Source organism: Mustela erminea, chromosome 1 (genome assembly GCF_009829155.1).
Source record: "Mustela erminea isolate mMusErm1 chromosome 1, mMusErm1.Pri, whole genome shotgun sequence".
NCBI lineage: Eukaryota > Metazoa > Chordata > Mammalia > Carnivora > Mustelidae > Mustela > Mustela erminea.
In genome coordinates, this window is record NC_045614.1 from 26,122,923 (window position 1) to 26,144,829 (window position 21,907).

The following is a 21,907-nucleotide window of genomic DNA, read 5'->3' on the forward strand; positions in this document are numbered from 1 at the left end:
ATATTAAAAATCCAATGAAACTCACTGGAATGTTGTCCTTGTCGTATTCTCTCAATTCTCTTAAGAAATTCATATCTCCCAGAAGCTTTTTGCTAGGTGCCCAGTAATCTAATATCTATAAATAAAATTTATGGAAATCTATTAAATATACAATTAAAGATGCTCTGTATAAATTTTCCTTCTTGAAGTTTAAGGTATATTATCTGGAGAAACCATATACTTTCAAAATATCAACTTACATCTCTTTGGAAATAAAGAGACTCCTCTCCCCAAGAATGTACCAAATATATCAAACATTTAAGATATGAACATAAACTTATATACTGAATTCATTATAAAAAATTATACCTTGAAAGGCAAATGATGCAATTATTTCTCTTTAGGAAATATAAGAAAAGCAACTAGCATAAACACCATCAGAATTTCATATAAGAAAATGTATTTTTATTATTTGCAGCTTTATTTTCTTTTACTCTTGATTCTTTCAAACCAGAAAAGTAGTGCTATAGACTGAAAGTGTCCCTATCCTCCCCCACATCAAAATTCATATTGTCGAAATCTAATCCCCAGTGTGATGGTATTTGGACACTGGTTTGTAGATAGATGATTAGGAAATAAATGGGATCAGTGTCCTTGTAAAAGAGAGCTCCCTCCCACTTCACCCATGTGAGGACACAGCAAAAAGAAGGCCATCTATAAACCAGGAAATGGGCCCTCCAACCAGACACTGAATCTGCTGGAGCCTTGATCTCAGAATTCCCCATTCTCCAGCACGGTGAGAAATATAAGCCACCCCAGACTACAGTAATTGTAATAGCAGCTCAAAGGGACTAAAACAGGTAACAAATATTTTTCTAACGGATGACCTCTTCACCCAGCTAGGCTCCCCAAGTGAGATAAAGAAGAGAAAGAAAACAAGGATTACACGTCGCTCTGCCAGTTACAGGATAAAGCACATGGTACTTGTGTTAACAAAGACATTAAAATAACTAGCCCAACAGTTTTTTTCCTAATTCCAGAAGCCTGACAGGTAGGTGTGCGTGTGTGTGTATGTGTGTGTGTGTGTAAATGAGAATGGTTTGGTGAGAGCTGATTTATTTATTATCTCAGTAAGGACAGAGTACATACACACACACAACCACACTCACACCCCAATTCTCCAATCAGGAATTCAAACCTAGGTACTATAAAATTCCAAAAAGAAAGTGAGTCCATAATTGAGTTTAGGATGGATGCTACACCTTCCTTTTTAAGGGATATAGCCTTGAATAATAATCATAATAACAACTTATTGTGAACTTACTATATATAAAGCTTTATTCATAGGAGCTTTATATATATTACCTATCTATATGTATAATCTATATGTATCCATCTATACATATGATCTATATGTACGTACCTGTATTTATAATCTAATAATCACATTAACATTGTGAGGCATGTACTATAATAATCCTCCAGAGTTCCACAGGAGTTAAGCATCTTGCCCAAGGCCACACTGCTAGTGAGACAGGATTTCTGAATACAGACATTCTTTTTTTTTTTTTTTAATATTTTTATTTATTTGACAGAGAGAGATCACAAGTAGGCAGAGAGAGAGAGAGAGAAGCAGGCTCCCCACTGAGCAAGGAGCCCGATGCGGGGCTCGATCCCAGGACACTGAGATCATGACCCGAGCCGAAGGCAGCGGCTTAATCCACTGAGCCACCCAGGCGCCCCTGAATACAGACATTCTTGCTCTAGAACACATACTTTTAACAACTACACTATACTGCTTAACTCAGCAGAATTTTTTGAATGCTCAGAATAACACCTTTGTGGTTATATATATTACATCATTGAGAATCTTAGCTGGAAAAAGCTCACACATTTCAGTGTTCATTCAATTCCACCCCATGATAGCAGGTAACCTGCACAGACAGAAAAACAAATAGAAGCAATTGGAACCACATTTTTTCCGATGCTATACTGCTTTAGTTTTATCATGGAATATATGTAGATAATGTTTTCCACACTTTATTCTGAATCCATTCAATCTGGAAAACAATGTTTCTTCTCTGGACTGGATACTGTTGATATTTAATTGGATAATTGTTGCTGTAAAATGTTTTGTACATTCACAAATATGATTTAAATCTGTGTCAGTAATTACCTTGCCTCCAGTTCCTGAAGGATCCGAAATTTTTTCTGGTTTTATATCTTTCATGACACAAATAGCAGCCATAACTAATTTAACACCAGATGGAGGATTCTTCATTGATTTCACAATTGTAATGTCAGCTGGCTAAATTGAAAGAAAACAGAGTATCTTTATTTAGAACAGTTTATTTTTAAATAATGAGAATTTAGAAAATAATGTTGGAGAATAATGGAGCATTGATTTTCTATTGAAATTATAGTTGCTTTGCATAATTATGAAATAGTTAATAAAAGACAATTTAAATTTAGCACAGATTAAGACCAATGGTTCTCAAATGTTTGGAAGTTCACAGAGTTATGAGAATATAAATATAGCTATGAATCCTCCAGAAAATACATTTTTACACATATATTAAAAATTTGCATACTAAGTCCATACACTGAACCCAGATTAAGAATCCTAATTTAGATAAAGATTTAATTATATATTTGCTTATATAGTAGTTTTACCAAAAAAAAAAAAAGAAGAAGAAGAAGAAAGTAGAGGTAGACCCTTATTTATTTCAAAAGGTTTTATTTATTTACTTGACAGAGAGTGCACAAGCAGGGGGAGCATCAGGCAGAGGAAGGGGAAAGCAGGCTCCCCACTTATCAGGGAGCCCAACGTGGGACTCAATCCCAGGATCCCAGAATTATGAAGGCAGAAGCCTAACCAACTGACACACCCAGGTATCCTGACCCTAATTTAAACTTATTTCCTAAAAAGGTATGTATTGTTATGACAGATGCAACAGATTCACTTACTTATTATCCACTCCAATATCCTTCTGACATCCTTTGCAATTGTTGGAAAGCTAACAACTATGTTATTTTATTTCCTCACAAATTAGAGTTGTGGGTGGTCATTGGGTTCCACCACCAGATCACTTGAATGATATGAGAACTGTGACTGAATAAATGGGGACATGTGCGGTGGTGAGGCATCTCCTTTGCTGATACAGATTACAGTGAAGGTGGTGTGGCTCTGTGGGATGGCTCTGCAGGCTTCTGACTCAGAGGATCATTTCTCTGGGATACTATTTCCAGTTTGGCTCTGTGAGTCATTCCTGGCAGCTCAGCCTAGGATCTATTTCTTCAGCTCTTCCAATAATTGTGTAATCCATTTACAAAATATCCTAAAGAATCCTTGTCTGCTTATACTAAATAGAACCAATTCTCTTCTCTGCAACTGAAGTCTACCTCATATAATATAGTATCTGATACCAGGAAGGGTATAAGCAACAGACTCTCAATGAGAGGGGAACCTGATATCAATGATCTGAACTTGTAAGGTTTGAAGGCATCAAGAATCCTATGATTTTCAGAGGAAGCGATGCTGAAAGTCCATAGTCCACAATGATAGTTACTTAAATTAATGCTCATGGTCTTCTAGAATGGAGTGCCTATTAAAGACAAGGCTTTGCCAGAATAAGGGGCTGCTGTGATAAACATCTAAAGAGAGAAAGAAGAAAGACCACCGGGTAGGATTTGGCTTTTACATGTGCCAGAGAGCAGAAAGGAAGAAAAATATAAGCCCAGAGTTTTAAATTCCTGGTTCACAGCACAATGAAAGCATTAGACATTTATATAAATGCATTAAAATAATATATCTTATAACTACAAGGCTGATATAACTGACAATCAGAAGAATTTATCCTGTGAGATGCTGAATTACCCATAGGTTGAGCTCACAATCTTGTCAGGAATCTTACACAGGAATTAGTAAATTGAGGAAAGGAACGTAGAATGAAGAATGGAGTCTAAGGGACGCCTGGGTGGCTCAGTTGGTTAAGCAGCTGCCTTCGGCTCAGGTCATGATCCCAGCGTCCTGGGATTGAGTCCCACATCGGGCTCCTTGCTCGGCAGGGAGCCTGCTTCTCCCTCTGCCTCTGCCTCTGCCTGCCATTCTGTCTGCCTGTGCTCGCTCTCTCTACCTCTCTCTCTCTGACAAATAAATAAAATCTTAAAAAGAAAAAAAAAAAAAAGAATGGAGTCTAAGCATCCTGAATGGCCTTCTACACTGGCTTTCTAAGTCAGCAGAAGCTGTCTCCCCTGCTCTGTTTGGTGAGGTTGTTCTGGTCTTGCTTAAAGTCTGGAATAGGTCATACACAATGCAGTGTAATGCAGACAGTTGCCACCCACAGCTGTATTGGGAAAGCTCTTCAAGTTTTTCCATATAGACACCTCCAGGAAGCTGCAGGAAGGTAGCTAGCTCCACACTCTATTTAACATCTGCCTCCTGGTCCATGTATGGGATTGCTTTGGCCTCTTGGGACTGTTTATTCCCTTCTCACTGAAATATCCTGAATGAAAATTATAAATAACATAAACAGCCAAAATATAAGATAGTGACATATTAGAGATGAACAGTGAAGAGGCAAGTTTTGTTTGACTGGAAAAACGGTGTAACACCCCCTGGTGGAACAGAACCATACCTAAAGAACCAAGGACCTGTGCAGAGTTTGTCGATGAAACCCAAGGTAGCAAATTCAAACACTTGCCTTGAGTGTATCCAGGGCAGACAGTGCTGCTTCCAAAGCTGGAATTGCCTCGGCTAGGTCACTCTCACACTCATTTTTCAGAGCTTGGGCTTCTTCAGCCTTGCCACTGGCTATTTCTTCATCTAATTTCACAAACTTTCTTTTTGCTTCCACTTGTGCAGACTCTATCTCAATAACCTAAACAGAGAGGAAAAAATAAAACAATTCCTCAAACATCCTACTGTTTTCTCTATCCTAGAGACCAGAGTATGTTTGGAAATTAGGGAATTCAACACATCATGTTGAAGAGCAGGAGGGCCCAGGATAAAATGAGGAGAAATGCAAATACATGTGACCTAACTGGATAATGAGTTTCCCACTTCCCTCCAAAATTAACACAACTGGGGTGCCTGGATGGTTCAGTTGCTTGGGCATCCGACTCTTGATTTTGGCTCAGATCATGGTCGCGGAGTCATGAGATGGAGACCTGTATCGGGCTCTGTGTTGAGCACAGAGTCTACTTGGGACTCTCTCTCTTTCTCTACTATAAATAAATAAAGGAATGAATTCTTAAAAAAAAAAAAAAATCAACACAAATCACACAGGACTCAGTGAGATAGCCGGTAAGCAGAAAAGGGTTAGGTTCCTAAGATCTAGTAGTGGCAAAAAATTAAGGAATATTTTCAAGGCTAATATTACATATTTTAATTGCCTTCTGACATCAGTTTAAAAAAAACTCAAGATACTCTACCTGCATCATATGTGCATTTTCAATTTTAGCTTCCTCCAATTTGGGCTGTAATTGGACAAGCTCCATTTTCATTTCTCCAACCTAAATAGATAGTTTGCCATTAAGTTTTCATAGCAACAAGAGCTTTAGAAGCGAAACACAGAAAATCGCAACTTAAAGGTATCATAAGGCATCAGGTCCAGAAAACCTTAACTTTTCCTTCCAGTTCTTTATATGATAAATAAAACCATGAGGGCATGGGCAGTTTTCTTCACAAAAGACTTCATTGTCCTTGAGTATATGACAGAGCAGTAAGAGGATGCAGTTGTCCCTGAAGAAGTGCAGCTAGAAAGAAGGTGGCAGCTTGGGGAGTCACTATTATACTCTGGGCATGGTATACAATGCATACGGATTACCCAAACCTTGTTGCTTCTACTGAACTAATGCTAATAAGTATCACTATCACTTGACTCATTAAAAATATAATCTTACATTTAGCCAGCTATTATAATAGTAATAAAAAAGGCAACCCAGACTTATTGTATTCTCCCCAAATGTCAAAAACTTAAGAATAGGGGCTCCTGGGTGGCTCAGTTGGTTGAGCAACCAACTCTTGATCTCAGCTCAGGTCTTGATTTCACAGTTGTGAGTTCAAGCCACATTGGGCTCCACACTGGGTATGGAGCCTACTATTAAAAAACAAAACAAATAACTGAAGAATAAAACAAAATGTATCTGAGTCTGTGTGGAAACTCAGTGGATTTCTCTAAAACTCATGTTACTCATCTGTAAAATGAGAATCATTAAAGTGTCTACCTCATGGAGTCGTTAAGAGGAATAATTGAAGGAGTGTGTGTGAAGCACATAACACAGTGCCCTGCACATAGTATATTCTTGATAAATTATAACTCTTGCTATTTATGATTTCCTATATTTCCTGTGATACGTTACCATTTTGAGCAGCTCATCAAATTTACCTGAGACTCAGCAAAAGCTAATTTGTCAAGCCCATTCACGTATTGTTGTTTTGCTTCCATGACAGCTTGTCGCCTCTTAGTCAAAAGCTGTCGAAATGAGGCAATAAGTTCAAGATAAGAAGTAGCCGTAACATAGTTATGTCGTCCTAGCTCCTGCAAGAACCTAAGACAGACAACATATCTTACTCTAAGTAAAGAGTCGCACAAAGTAAGAGGTATATTCAACATAGCATCAACAACAAACCTAGAAGAATAAAGGTTAATTTTCTTTAGAAGCTGCTGTGTACTTGAACTCTGTAACATTCTGAGAATTCTACACATAACCACATCCTAATATCTTGTCTACAAAATATCAAATAGCAGTGATGTGTTTAAAAAAAACTAATCTCCAGAGATGGGTATCAAAGGTGAACAACAGCAAGAAAGATACAGATCTTTTTACATGTTTCATAAACTAGGAGGATCTAATGCTAGAAAGGGACCCAAGATACTGTGAAAGCTAGTGAAGTATAGTAGGAAGGAGGGGCATTGCAGATAGGATAGCGGGGATGAGTCAGCATTCTCTGCACAGAGTGTGTCACACTGGTTGAATGGGGTATGACCAGAAGTGTAAGATTACCACATATACACATGGAGACAACAGAAGCAATGTTTCTCATGCTAAGTACACAAAGTAGGTAGAGCCCACTGTGGGTGCAACCATCAAAGCCAACAATGTTACCAAGCTGTATGATTATGGATAGGCAGTATACCATAAGCACTTGCGTTTATGCACTTTTGAAATGAGGATTTCAGAGATGAACAGAGGTAAAACAGATACTTTTGAGTTATCTGCAGCCAGCTCCATTTTTCTGAAAACTTCCATCCAGTGCCCCACCAGCAGTGTTTGTCTATGAAACCTGCCATCTTAACCATGGCTGATTAGCCCGGGGTTGGGCACTGGACACAAATGAGGCTGATCACCTTTTGGTATAAATTTGGTAAAGGGAGCTGGAAAGGGCCCGTCAGTCTGCCTAGAGCTGAAATTGCAAGAAGTAAACCTGAGAATTGAGAGGCAGACTGTTTTCTCCATATGCAATGGGAAGGAGAAAACTCAGTCAGCTAAATACCATATGATCTCATTTATACATGGAACCTAAAAAAAAAAAAAATTATTTCATAGAAATAGAGCACAAATTGGAGGTTCCAGAGGCAGGAGGTGTTGGGGGTGAGTGGGTGAATGTGATCAAAAGGTACCAACTTCCAATTTTAAGGTGAGTAAGTTCTAGGAATGTTAAGTACAGCATGGTGACAATAGTAAACAATAGTGTATTGTGTATTTGAAACTTGCTAAGAGAGTAGATCTTAAAAGTTCTCATCACAAGCAGACAAACCATAAGAGACTCTTAATCTCGCAGAACAAACTGAGGGTTGCTGGGGGGAGAGGGGTCGGGAGAAGGTGGTGGGGTTATGAACATTGCGGGGGATGTGTGCTGCGGTGAGTTCTGTGAAGTGTGTAAACCTGGTGATTCACAGACCTGTACCCCTGGGGCTAAAAAAAATATTACATGTTTAGAAAAAAATTTAAAAATTAAAAAAAATTTCTCATTACAAGAAGAAAAATGAGGCAATAGTAACTAAACTTACTGTAGTAATCATTTCACATTATGTATATATACAAAATCATTATGCTATACACCTTAAATTTATATAATGCTATATATCAATTATATCTCAAAACTAGAAAAAAATCAAGATAAAAAAGAAAGGAAGGAAGGAAGGAAGGAAGGAAGGAAGGAAGAAAAGGCAGTCTGAAAGAGAAAGAAGATGCCCAGAAAGAAACAGGGATGAGAAACAGAGGAAAATATTTCTGGGTTTAGGATGACTTTCTAACCCACTCCCAGTCACATCTGAGATCCAGTTGTAATCTTTCTCTTAGGCTTGTGAGACACCCCTGAATCTTTATCATAAATTCTTCCTTTTTCTTAAACCTAGATTAAATAATTTTCCATTACTTGCAATCCAAGGTCCTCCCTAATTAAATGATCAGAAATATTTAGAAGACATAGAAATCCTATTGAAATTTTGAGCTTTCAGAAAAAGAGACATGTTAAAAAGAGACATGTTAAAATACAAGGCACTTTGCATTTTAAAATTTAGTAATATTAACCTTTCTGAGAGATCCATAATGGTAGTGTGAAAGTGTTTGCAGATTGGAACTATCTCTCGCCTTTCAACCTCAGTAAGCTCCAGTGTTTCTAAGAATTTCACAGCTACAAGTTCAAGGGCATCTTCAGGCCATGGCTAAAAATAAGAAAAAGAAAAACTTAGGAAATTTAAGATGGGTGGTTCCACTCTAACCATATAAATGTCTTCCTGCAAGAGAAGACCTTGGGGTTGAAAAAATTAAAACCTTAATGGGGAAAATAGAATTGGGTGGGCTGAGATCACTGGTAAATCTGTGAAAGGGCTAACAAATATTTTTATACTAAAATTAAAGATAACACAATATAAAGGAAACATCAGTGATATTTTACATATCAAGGATATACCACACTGCTTTCCTAATCTCATCCACTTGGATATCCAGTAGATGCCCCATATTTAGTATGACAGTGGCAGAAGTTAGTTGCACACCTAATACCTGTCATCCCTTTTCCCTTAGAACTCCAATTTTATTCTAGATAGCAATATGCCCAGATAAAAGACCACATTTCATAGATTCCCTTGCAATTCACAGGCGATAAAGGCATACAGGCAGCTATTGGGTGGGGACCTCCAGGAAGGCTCTTTACAGGGTTACAAAGAGCTGTGTGTGTCTTTTTGCCCTGTGTATTATTCTACTTCTTGCCTGGAACACAGATCTGAGAGTTGGACCTCCAGCAGCCATTTTAGACCATAAGGAGAATTTGAGGGGGCCAACCACATGTTAAGGATAGCAAAGAAGAATGAACTTGAGGTTATGATGACTTTGTTAAGCCACAAAATCCCAGTGTATTTATCTGCAGAATTTTTCTATGAGAGAAAAATACTTTATATGTTTAGTTTAGGTTTCTTTTTTTTTAAGGTTTATTTAATTATAAATAATTAATTAAAAATTTAATTATTTATTTGAGAGAGAGAACACATAGTGAGAGGAGAGAGAGAGTGTGTGTCTTAAGCATGCTCTGCGCTGAGTGCAGAAACCAACATAGGGCTCAGTCTCAGGACCCCGAGATCATGACCTGAGCCAAAACCAAGAGTCGGACCCTCAAGAGACTGCACCATCCGCATGCCCCTAGTTTGGGTTTGTTACTAGCATCTATCATAATTCCTAACTGCTATAGCATCCAGACTGAACTTTTTTAGTTTCTTCTCCCAAAATTTGCTTCTCCTCCAGTCCTGGAAATGGTTCTTCTGCTTTTCCTGGAATATGCCAACTGTGCTGCTGCCTCTGGCCCTTGGGACTTGTTATTCCCTCTGACTAGAACCCTCCTCACCTAGACCCACACGTGATTCTCCTTCACATCTCTGCTCAAAGGCCAACTTACTAGGAGGGTCTTTCTAGAATACTCATTCTAAAACACTATTCCCTCTCATTTTCTTGTCCTGAGTTTCCTTCTTAGCACTTACTAATACATGACATAAAAAGAAAAATTTACAGTTGGACAGACTTTATTTGGTTTGGGTTTCTGGCCACTTAATGGATATGGTATTAAGATATGGTATTCACAAATCAAAATTGTTTCACACAGCTTTTATTCTTGTGTAAACACTAAAATGTCCTCTAGCTGAAACATTTGTGCAGTCCTATTTTGTGTGAAAATAGTTTTTCACACAATTGGTAAATAGGTAAAAGAGAATAAAACAAATAAATGCCAGAAATTTATTGTTTAAGGAAATTGGGGGCATCTGGGTGGCTCAGTTGATTAAGAATCTGCCTTCAGCGCAGGTTATGATTCCCATGGGACTGAGCCCTGAGTCAGACTCCCTGCTCAGCAGGAAGTCTGCTTCCCCCTCTCCTTCCACCCCCAAACCCACCCCCCCCAATCTTGTGCTCTCTCTCTCTCTCTTTCGCTCTCTCTCTCAAATAAATAGATAAAATCTTTAATTAAAAAAAAAAAGGGAAAGAAATTAGGGGCATCTGGGTAGCTCCGTCAGTTAAGCGTCCAATTCTTGGTTTGGGCTCAGGTCATGATCTCACAGTCATGAGATCAAGCCCCACATCAGGCTCTGTGTTCAGGGTAGAGTCTTTTTCAGATTCTGTCTCTCCCTTCCCAAACCCGCTTGCACACTCGCTCGCTCTCTAAAATAAAATCTTAAAAAAAAGAGGTATAAAATAAGTCTATAATCTATAGTCCACATTGTATTGAATATAAAACAATTAAATAGAAGGTACCATGAAATACTATTCTCAAGAGTATAATTACTACTACTTCATAGTCTTACCAGGCAGTGGCAATTTGCCTTACGATTAAGAGTAGTGGGAGCCTTCATCATTTGCTGTTAGTATGATTGAAATGATCACCCAGCTGGTCTTCCTCTCTTTTGTTTTGCCCTATTCCAAACCATCCACCATATAGCCTCCAAGGGTTTGGATTTTTTTTCCTTTGAAATATGTTAGCTAAATATATGTTAATGCTCCCAAGGTGTCTTTGGTATAAAACCAAATTCACAGGCACATTTACAAATTACCTTAGAACTCAGCACCCACCCAAAGCTCGGGCTTAACTCCTGCTATCCTCATTGCCAGTCAGCTATGCCAAATTATTTGCAGTTACACAAATGAGCCATGCCCTCTCTCCCACTCTACCTTTGCACATACTATGCCCCTATGATGGTTAGTTTTATGTGTCAATTTTACTATGGGCCATGGGGTGCCCATATATTTGGTCAAACACTATGCTGGAGGTTTCTATGAGGTGTGCTTCCTGGGTCTCCAGCTTGTTGGCTGCAGACCTTCAAACTTGTTAGCCTCCATAATCATGTGAGCCAATTACTTATAAGAAATATACATATAGATATAACTATTGATATGGACAGATATAGATCTACATATGTGTATTTTTATACATATGTACATGTAGGTTTATACATACTTTTATGTTTAACACATTCTCTTAGTTCTTAATATATTCCTTCTCTCTGTAACTAATTTATTTTCATACTTCAGAGATTCACTGTCCTAATAAGTATAACTTACTAATAACTTCTTCACACCAAGATTATAGCTCTTTTATATAATTGTGGCTGCTCATTTGCCAGCTGCCTTTTCTATCTTCCAGTCTAGAATGTGAGATCCTTCTGGGGATCCTGTAGGCTTATCAGTCCCTGATGCCAAGCACTATGTCTGTCATTAGAGTAAGTGATCAAGAAACATGTGCTGAATGGATATTAACAGAGCTGGAGTAAGATTTCAGAAAATTCTAAAAGATTTAGTTGCCACTGCCCCTCACCTGCCCACCGCTGCCCCCAAATTACAAACCTGGAACCAGTCAATGGTACAGCAATTGATGAGGGATGGGAACTGTCTCAAGCGATTTCTAAAGGCGTCTCCGATGGGGCTAAAGGCCACTACCACATGAAGATTTTCTTTGCAGCGATTTACAAAGAAAGCAAACAGGGCCAAGGGACTGAGTTCATCGTGTTTATTGCCAGCCTGAGCTATAGGACGAACACCCTAGGGAATAACAGAAAATAAAAACTTTATAAATGAAAATGGACAAGTTGATAATGGGATTAGTAGATACTGGAATATTAAGATTTTTTATTATAAATAAGTACCTTATAAATACCCTTAATTTTTTTATATTAGTAGAATTTCTTTGATACAGTTTGTACTTAGAAGACTTCTTCCAACCCCATAATTTTATAATTTGAAAAGAAATATCTGCTAAGAATTTAACTTATAAAGATACCCACTAAAAAGTTCACCATGAAAGAAGTTAAAAAGAAAAAAAAGTTCACCATGATAGATGTATAGAACCATAATTCAACATTGCTTATAAGTGGAAAAACAACCAAAACATCCATTTAAAAAAAATTACAAAACATCCAAATGCTGTGATTTTGTGTAACCATTAAAGGAGGTGCCTCAATGTATGTGGTAGGGCAAGATCAGCAAGATAAAATGAGAACAAACTGCAACAGTGTGTATAATATGATCCTCTTTGTTAAATTAAAAAATATTTAGGCACATGTGTAAGTACATACACACATTTTTATGAAGGCAATCACAGAAACTATTTATAACGGTTACTTTTGGTGAGATGGACTTAAAAGGACAGTATGAGAGGGAAGCTGTCACTTTTTATTCTAGACATATTTCTTGCTTTATATCATTCTTTTTTTAAAATTTTGGACATTTTTATACTGTTTGCATTCACTCACTTTATTCTTACAACAGTCGTATATTTTACTTTTATTTTTTAAAAATATTTTATTTATTTATTTGACACAGAGAGAGAGATCACAAGTAGCTAGAGAGGCAGGCAGAGAGGGAGGGGGAAGCAGGCTTCCAGCTGAGCCGAGAGCCCCATGTGAGGCTCGATCCCAGGACCCCGAGACCATGACCTGAGCTGAAGGCAGAGCCTTAACCCACTGACCCACCCAGGTGCCCCAACATTCGTGTATTTAAAAAATGTTAATACAGTTGCCTGGTAATGAGATTACGGGGGCACTTCTAATTTTCTTTGTTCATCTTTATATGAGAGATACATTTACTTGAGCTTGAGCATCATGGCTCTGCAACCAAACTACTAAATTCAAATCCCAGCTTGCAGCTTACTACCAATACGACCTTTGGGCGAGTTATTTAAACTCTCTGTAACTTAATTGCCTCGTCTGTAAAATGGGGAAAGAGTACCTACAGCAGAGGGTAGTTGACGGATCGAATGAGTTATTATGTGTGAACAGTTGAGTAGTTCTTGTAGCATAGGTTAGGAGCTATTAGTTTTTATATGCCACCTTTCTCCTTGTTCAGAGCACAAAAGATTTCTGAGTCATTAACTATCTTATAAATAGATTTTAATAAGTTTTTTTTGATAGCAGGTATCTGTAGACATATATATTATATACACACACACACACAATGTTATAGCTACTACAATGAATAGGTTTCTAAAAGAATTCTCTATTTTAGATAATGTTCTGCTTTATGGGCTAGCTATCTCCAAGGAAAATTATAAATGGACTCTGTATATGCATTCTGACAGTAATTCCCAAATTATGATTATTATGATCAGTGTCAGTCTATGATGTTATGTTCACATGGTCTATCTGCACTAACTCTGAGTTTACCCTGGGACATGCAAATAGAGAAACGTGATGTCTGATTGGAGCCATAAGAATAAAAGTTCCAGAAAGAGCAAGGATGGTAATATAAGGATGGCGGTTATTTATATAATAAGGGTTAATGCTTTTAAGTAAATAAGCTTTCTGTGGGAGTGTAATATCCACACAGACTCGCACATATATTTTGGAAGCAGGCCTGATTCGGGGGAGTAAGAAAATGAGTTGTTACTGAAAAAATAATTAGACAAACTGAGTGAAACTTCACAGCAGTCAAGGCAAAGCAGAGTTGGAAACATACAAAAACCTGCATTAAAAAGGTTTAGACTGGGGCACCTGGGTGGCTCAGTGGGTTAAAGCCTCTGCCTTCGGCTCAGGTCATGATCCCAGGGTCCTGGGATCGAGCCCCCCAATTGGGCTCCCTGCTCAGCAGGGAGCCTGTTTCCACCTCTCTCTCTCTGCCTGCCTCTCTGCCTACTTGTGATCTCTGTCAAATAAATAAATAAAAATCTTTAAAAAAAAAGAAAAAGTTTTAGACAGCTTTATTTATAACTACTCAAACTTGGAAGCAACCAAGATGTCCCCCAGTAGGTGAATGGATAAACTGTGATACTTTCATTCACTGGGATATCATTCAGAGGTAAAAATAAATGAGCTATCAAGCCATAAAAATATATGGAAGAACCTTAAATTCATATTGTTAACTGAAAGAAGACAATCTAAAAAAGCTACATACTATATGGTTCCAAGTATGTAACATTCTGGAAAAGCTAAAATGATGGAGACAGTAAAAACAGCAGAGATTGCTGGGAGTTCAGGGGAGGAAGAGAGGCATAAATAGATGGAACTCATGGCATTTATGTTAGGGAAACCACTCTGTATGATACTTAATGGTGAATACACATCAGCACTCACTTGTCCAAAAGTCATAGAATGTACAACACGAAGAGTGAACCCTAATGTAAGCTGAAGAATAATGAATTATGTCAAATATAAATGAGTATTTTTTTTAATATTTTATTTATCTGACAGAGAGAAATCACAGCTAGGCAGAGAGGCAGGCAGAGAGAGAGGAGGAAGCAGGCTCCCTGCGGAGCAGAGAGCCAGATGTGGGGCTCCATCTCAGGACCCTGGGATCATGACCTGAGCCGAAGGCAGAGGCTTTAACCCACTGAGCCACCCAGGTGCCCCTAAATGAGTATTTTTAAAGGAACTGAGAAAATATCACTGAAAGTGATAAATAAGAAGTCACTGTTTTATTGAGAAAGACATACAAATAATTTAATTCCTTAAGGAAGGCAAATAGAACAGTGGAAAATGTAGGCTAGAAATGGAGGTCTGAAGCTAGAACTCTATTGCTGATATCAGAGACATGTGTTGAGTCTGTAAGAGATGCGCTCTAAGCAATGCCAAGTCCAAGTTATAGAGGCCAGTTTTCCGGAGTGAGGAGGTTTATACTGAGATCTTTGTCAGAGAGATGAAATAAGCAAAGTCCAGAACACGATCTCCAAAGTGGGATGTGCAGGATAGTGCAGAATGTAGGAAGAAAATAAACAGAAATTCTTTCATATTATTTCTTCTATTTTAAAAAATCAGCATAAAGCAGAGAAACAGATGCATTTCAGTACTCCTGAGTTTTTACTATGGCTATTTTCTTCTGGATATATTAATCTGGTATTCCTAGACTGGGGTGGAATGTGAAAGAAAGACGTTCTTAAGGTCACTGTTGGGTCAGACCATAAGAAAATACTGAAGCAATGGAAGTTCTGTGGCAAAGTGACAAGATGAAAAGATAAATATCTAAAGTGAGCAGAAAAGCTTGGCAAAGCTGAAGAAATCCCACTCCCCATGGAGGACTATTTCTTGGATGGGAGATTAGTGGATGAATTTATCCTACAAATTAGGAGAATCACCATTTTTCAGCAGCGTTGGACACATCCTTGACATTACTCAGATAAAAGAGAGAACTCGGATCTTTTCTTTATTCCTTTTCTCCTTCCCCACCCCAGGCCACAAACTAGTAATGTCTCATTTATTTAGGGCATTCCAAGTACATGACACTTTGTAAGAGCTTCATTTCATTTGATCCTCAGGCCTCACAACACCCTATATAGGAGGAACTATTTTGTGTATATATATTAGTTCCATTCCATACAAGAGAAAAGCAGGTGTTTGAACTATTCTACTACAGATGCTATCAGTGGAAAAGATACAAAAAGAACATTCATTCTGAAATTAAACACCCAGATATGAATGATATATTCTATGGGTAATAGTAGTTATGGCAACTAGAAAGAGGCAAGTACTAGCAGAGATCTTCTGTAGGAAGATATTAGAAATGGGGACTGAAGGACAATCTGAAGTAGCTGGCACTTCACAATTGTATTTTTTTTTTTGTCAATTATGTTACAAAGCATGATTCTCAGATCTATCAGAATTGTTAGGACAAGGAGTTTTACTAAAGCTTTTTAAAAATTTGCTAACCAGTGGTAAACTATAACAGCTAATCAAGCAGTATTTCAAGGCTATGTGTTTTCACATCACTGTGACCCTAAGATGTGATTTAAAATGTATAATCACTCGTGAAACATGCTACATAAGATCAAACAGATGCAATTACCATCATTACGAAAAAAGGAATTATAAAAATTCTGTCTCATAACTATGGTAGAAGTGATGTAAAGTTTACCAAGAAAAGATGTATTAAAATAATATACTTTTAAATTTTTAATTACCAAAATCCAATATGCAAGCTATAATTGTCCTGAAGAGCAGAGAACAAGTAACAAGATAAGAACATTTCTGTGTTGGGAACACCACTTCCTAAAAAGTATTACCTCCATCACTTCCTGCTTTTCATCAACAGCAAAAATGTTAGGTACTTCTCCCGTATTGAGCACACTGTCAATATCTTCTAGAAAGGCTTCCTCTTTAATCTGAACGTCGGTGATTAGAAAGACCGTCTTCTGGCCCCTCATGCCCACGTTCCTTAATAGAACCTTAAAATAAAAATGCAATGGTAAGCAGAATGTGGTGAACGTGTGCTGTTCTTGCTTTCCTCGCCTTTCCCTTTTGGCAATGACATTTCAATTTTAGAGTGGTACCTCTCTCTACTTCTGGTGAGGTGGTGGGGCATACCTATCATTCAGGGCCTCTACTTTTCCCACCTCCTGAGTTTCCCAAGCCCCCATACATAGTCATTGATTCAGAGGAGGGCATGATTTTAAGAGGGCTCCCTCACAGTCTTACTTCAGGGACTGAGATGGACTTGGAAACAGAAAGAATCTCTGTCACTCTGAGATGAAGGACATAAAGTCTAATAATCTAGAATCTTAAATGCCAACTATGTTGCCTCATGGAGGAGTCTACTGGAGAAAGAACCAAATGGAGAAGAGCAGAGCCAGGAGACAGAGTAATTACTGAGGGGTTAATTTGAGTTCCTGAATTCAGACATGTCAAAACCCTATCTATCTACCTCTGGACCTTCTGTCATGTAAGCCAAGAACTTCATATTTTGCTTAAGTTAGTTTGGGTTGTATTTTGTTTTGTGTTGTGTTGCAACACAACACAAATCGTTGCAACCAACGATTCCCAATTAATACAAAGATATGGACTTGGGGGCATGGTGGAGACTTGTTTAGGATGTTAGAACTGTTTGTTAAAATTCCAGAACTTGTGGGGTGCCTGGGTGGCTCAATGGGTTAAAGCCTCTGCCTTCAGCTCAGGTCATGATCCCAGGGTCCTGAGATCAAGCCCTGCATGGGGCTCTCTACTCAGCAGGGAGCCTGCTTCCTCCTTCTCTCTCTCTGCCTGCCTCTCAGCCTACTTGTAATCTCTGCTTGTCAAATAAATAAATAAAATCTTAAAAAAAAATTCCAGAACTTATAAGCAGATTTTTATACAGCATTAAACATGAAATTATATAAACTTATAATTAAATATATTATGCTAACAAGGGTAACAAATCTCATCACTTCCTATTATACTTATCATTATCTATCTTATAGAAATTATTTAAATCTATTATATACAGTAAAATACCATATAATGGTGCTCAAACACATAACTCTTCCCAACTCTGTTTTCAGTGACATCCATGGCAGGAGTTTGAATAATCCATGGTGGGAGTTTTTATACCAGAGAAATTGGCAAATGCTACTCGTCAAGAGGTTCTTGAGAGAGTAGGGTGTTAGACATTTGCCAGTATTCCACTGGGTGTATTTCAAGTGAAAACACATTACTACTCTGAAAATGATTTTTTTAAACTTTATTTTTTCAGTGTTCCAAGATTCATTGTTTATGCATCACACCCAGTGTTCCATGCAATACATGCCCTCCTTAATACCCACCACCAGGCTAAATAATTTTTAAAATAAACTGTCTCAATTTCTAAATTATATCTTTTAAGTATATCATATCATTTAAATAAATGCTGAATTTTAATATTATACAAAAACTGCTTTTCCCCATTAAAGCCAATATCACTTCTCCAAAATACAGGTTGTTGTGTTCCTAGAAATACTTTTCTATCACCAAAACAAGTTTTCAAAGAAGTATTATATCTAATCATGTCAGATTTTTATAGCATGTAAAAAATTATTATATATATTTGAATATATTTATGTGTGTATATATATGTTGTATATGAATATATATATGTTGTATACAACATATATATATACAAATATATACAAATATATATAATAATTTTTTACATGCTATAAAAATAAAGCTGACATGATCAGAAGAGAGGGGTTGGGGGATGGGTGAGCCTGGTGATGGGTATTAAGGAGGGCACAGACTGCATGGAACACTGGTGTTATACGCAAACAATGAATCATGGAACACTATATCAAAAACTAATGATGTACTATATGGTGACTAGCATAACATAAAAAATATTATTATATACAAATAAATAGAAAGATACAATAAAAGCAGATTTAATTTATTGGCATAAGCATTGTTATACTTAAAAATCATATTCAAACATACAATGTGTGAAACTATTTCCAAACAGGAAAAGAGGAAACGTTTCCAAAGTATTAGTTATATGCCAAGAATCTTATATTTTATAATTTAATCATAACGACCTATGAACTAGGTGGTATCCAAATTTTACAGATAAAGTAACTAGGGAGTGACATTGGTCAGATAACAGACTGGAAAGCTCCAAGTCCTCATTGTCCCGGGAAGACACCAAATTAGCAATGTACAGACCAAAATACCTTTGTAGAACCCTAGGAACTAGTTAAGGGGTATGGCACCCCTGTAAATGCATAAAAAAGAGGAGGAACAATGCAGAGAAAGTAAAAAAAAATTTACTGTATTTTTCTCCCCCTAGCCCCTTCTCTCCTAGCATAGAGCAACACAGTCAGGAGGATACTGTCAGTTCTTGGCTTTTCCCTCACACAGAGGGAATAGACTGGACCTGCTTTCAGCATTCTGGCTTATCAAGGGGCTGCCTGACAGACTGATTTTTGTCTCACCTGACTCAGGGTACTGACAGGAACAGAGCTTAGTTCTGATATGAGATTGGAGGCCACTGAAGACAGAGGCAAGTGCCCTCCCACAATGGCGCATCAGTGACTCTGAAGTTCCACAGAAGGGTGCCAGGGGGACCAATAGGTGAGGGGAAGAGGAATACAGTACAGACCAAAACCAAAAAGATCATAAAAAGAAAGAGGAAATTAAGGTAGCCAAAGTCACCTGTATTCATACACAGCCCAAAAGAAGATTCAACCCCCCACAAGTTCTGAGAATTCTCAGAACTTCTAGAACGGTGATTGGTGAAGGTTTCTCCCTGCATGAAGCCAGTCCATAAAGACTGGAGAGGTAGTAGTTCATCAAGTGCCCCAAACTTAGAAGATCACAAGATGTACAAGGAAACAGGGAAACCTGACCCAGTCAAAAAAAAAAAAACAAAATAAACCCCAAGAAAACTAAAACAACAACAAAAACAGATCTAAGAACTGCATAACAAATTAAAAATAACTTTTCAAGATGCTCAATAAAACAGTGAATCTTGGAACACTACATCAAAAACTAATGATGTGGGGACGCCTGGGTGGCTCAGTTGGTTGGGCAGCTGCCTTCGGCTCAGGTCATGATCCCAGCGTCCTGGGATCGAGTCCCACATCGGGCTCCTTGCTCGGCAGGGAGCCTGCTTCTCCCTCTGCTTCTGTCTGCCTGTGCTCGCTCTCTCTCCCTCTCTCTGACAAATAAATAAAATCTTAAAAAAAAAAAAAACTAATGATGTGTTGTATGGTGATGAATATAACAGAGAAAAATTTTTTAAAAATTAAATTTAAAAAAGAGGTGCTCAATAAGCTAAAAATAGAATACAGATAGACAACTAAAGAAAATTAGGAAAATAATGCATTGTCAAAATGGGAATATTAATGGAAATGTGAACACCTAAAAAATAACTTAAGAGACTTATGGGATATCATTAAGTGGACTATTATACACATTATAGGAGTATCAAAAAAGAAAAGAGGGGGAAAGGTAGAGAGCTTAAAGAAATAATGTCCCAAAACTGAAATCTGAGGATAGAAATGAACAAATGAGGATAGAAATAGAAATTCAAGAAGCTCAGCAAACTCCAACTAGAATAAACCCTAACAGACTCACACACCAAGACATATTATAATCAAACTGCCAAAAGTCAAATATAAAGAGAGATCTTTGAAAGCAGCAACAGAAAAACAGTGCTTCACATACAAGGGAGCTTTCCTAAGATTATCAGCATACTTCTTAGCAGAAACCTTATAAGCAAAAAGGGAGTGGGATAATGTATTCAAACTACTGGAAGAAAATAAAACTGTCCACCAGGAATACTGTATTTGCAAAAAAAATGTCCTTCAAAAATAAAGAAAGTAAGAATTCCTCACAGAGAAGCTGAGGGAATTTATTACCACTAGATGTGCCCTTCAAAATATGCTAAAGGGAGTCCTTCAAGTTGAAATGAAGGGATGCTAGACAGCAACACAAAGCCACATGAAAGTGTAAAGTTCTCCAGTAAATATATGGGCAAATACAGAATTCTATACTATTGTGATTTTAGTGTATAAATTCACTTTTAATTCTTATATAGAATCTAGAATCCAAAGCACAAAAACCTTTATAAACCCTGATGTTAATGGGTACACAATCTATAAAGATTGCTTTTGTGACATCAGTAACATAAAGGGGGGGCAGATGTAAAGGAATAGTTTTTGTATGTGATTGCAATTATTATCAGCCTAAAATAGGTTGTTATTACTTTAAGATGTCTTACGTAATCACATAGTAACTCCCCCCCACCAAAAAAATCTATAGAGTATACACAAAAGAAAATGAAAAGGGAATCAAAGCATGTCACTACAATCGATCAACAAAACACAAAGGCAGGGAGTAGGAGAGGAAGTGAGGGACAAATTAACTGCAAACATACAGCAAACAGGTAACAAATGCCAATAGTAAATCCTTCCCCATCAGGAATGACTTTAAATGCAAATGGATTAAACTCCCCAATCAAAATACATAGTTTGGCTGAATGGATTTACAAAACAGGATCCAATGGTACGTGGCTTAGAAGAGACTCACTTCAGACCTAAGGACACAGGGGCTGAAAGTGAAAGGATGGAGATGTTCCATGCAAATGGCAACCAAAGGAGAGCAGGGGGACTATACTAATATCAGACAAAATCATCAGTAAAAAACTGTCTTAAACGACAAGAAATATTATATGATGGTAAAAGGATCAATTCTTCCGGAAGATGTAACAATCATAAATATTTATGCACTGAACAGCTGAACTCCTAAATACATGAAACAAGCATTGACAAGAGTTGAAGGGAGAAATAGCAAAAGAATAGTGGGAGATTTCAATACTCTACTTTCAATTAGGGATATAACAACCAGACAAAAGATCAATAAGGAAAGAGAGTATTTGCACAACACTATAGGTCAGTCAGACCTCACAGACATATAGAGAACACACCATCCAACAACAGAATACACATTCTTCCCTAGTGCACATAGGATATTCTCCAGGACAGATGATATATTAGGCCAATAAACAAGTCTTAATAAATTTAAGAAGATAGATATCAAATCAAGCATCTTTTCTAACCACAGTGGAATGAAACTAAATCAACAACAGAAGGAATAATTTTTGTATGTGATTGCAATTATTATCAGCCTAAAATAGGTTGTTATTACTTTAATAGGTTGTTATTACTGTTATTACTAAAATAGGTTGTTATTACTTTCCAGAAGGAAAACTGGAAACTACAAATTCACAGCAA

The 21,907-nt window shown here is 37.4% G+C and overlaps 1 protein-coding gene across 8 annotated transcripts in view; it reads right to left on the reverse strand.

Annotated features, from left to right (window-relative positions):
• Positions 1-21,907, reverse strand: part of DNAH12 (dynein axonemal heavy chain 12) — a 230,699-nt gene that overhangs the window by 72,153 nt on the left and 136,639 nt on the right. For all 8 annotated transcript variants that reach the window (XM_032323076.1, XM_032323075.1, XM_032323060.1 and 5 more), the window contains 8 exons: positions 16,454-16,615; positions 11,812-12,006; positions 8,518-8,651; positions 6,369-6,531; positions 5,413-5,493; positions 4,683-4,859; positions 2,156-2,287; positions 26-115 (listed from right to left, as the gene is read on the reverse strand). In XM_032323076.1, the coding sequence (XP_032178967.1) occupies positions 26-115; positions 2,156-2,287; positions 4,683-4,859; positions 5,413-5,493; positions 6,369-6,531; positions 8,518-8,651; positions 11,812-12,006; positions 16,454-16,615 (1,134 nt within the window). The remainder of the gene's footprint in view (positions 1-25; positions 116-2,155; positions 2,288-4,682; positions 4,860-5,412; positions 5,494-6,368; positions 6,532-8,517; positions 8,652-11,811; positions 12,007-16,453; positions 16,616-21,907) is intronic.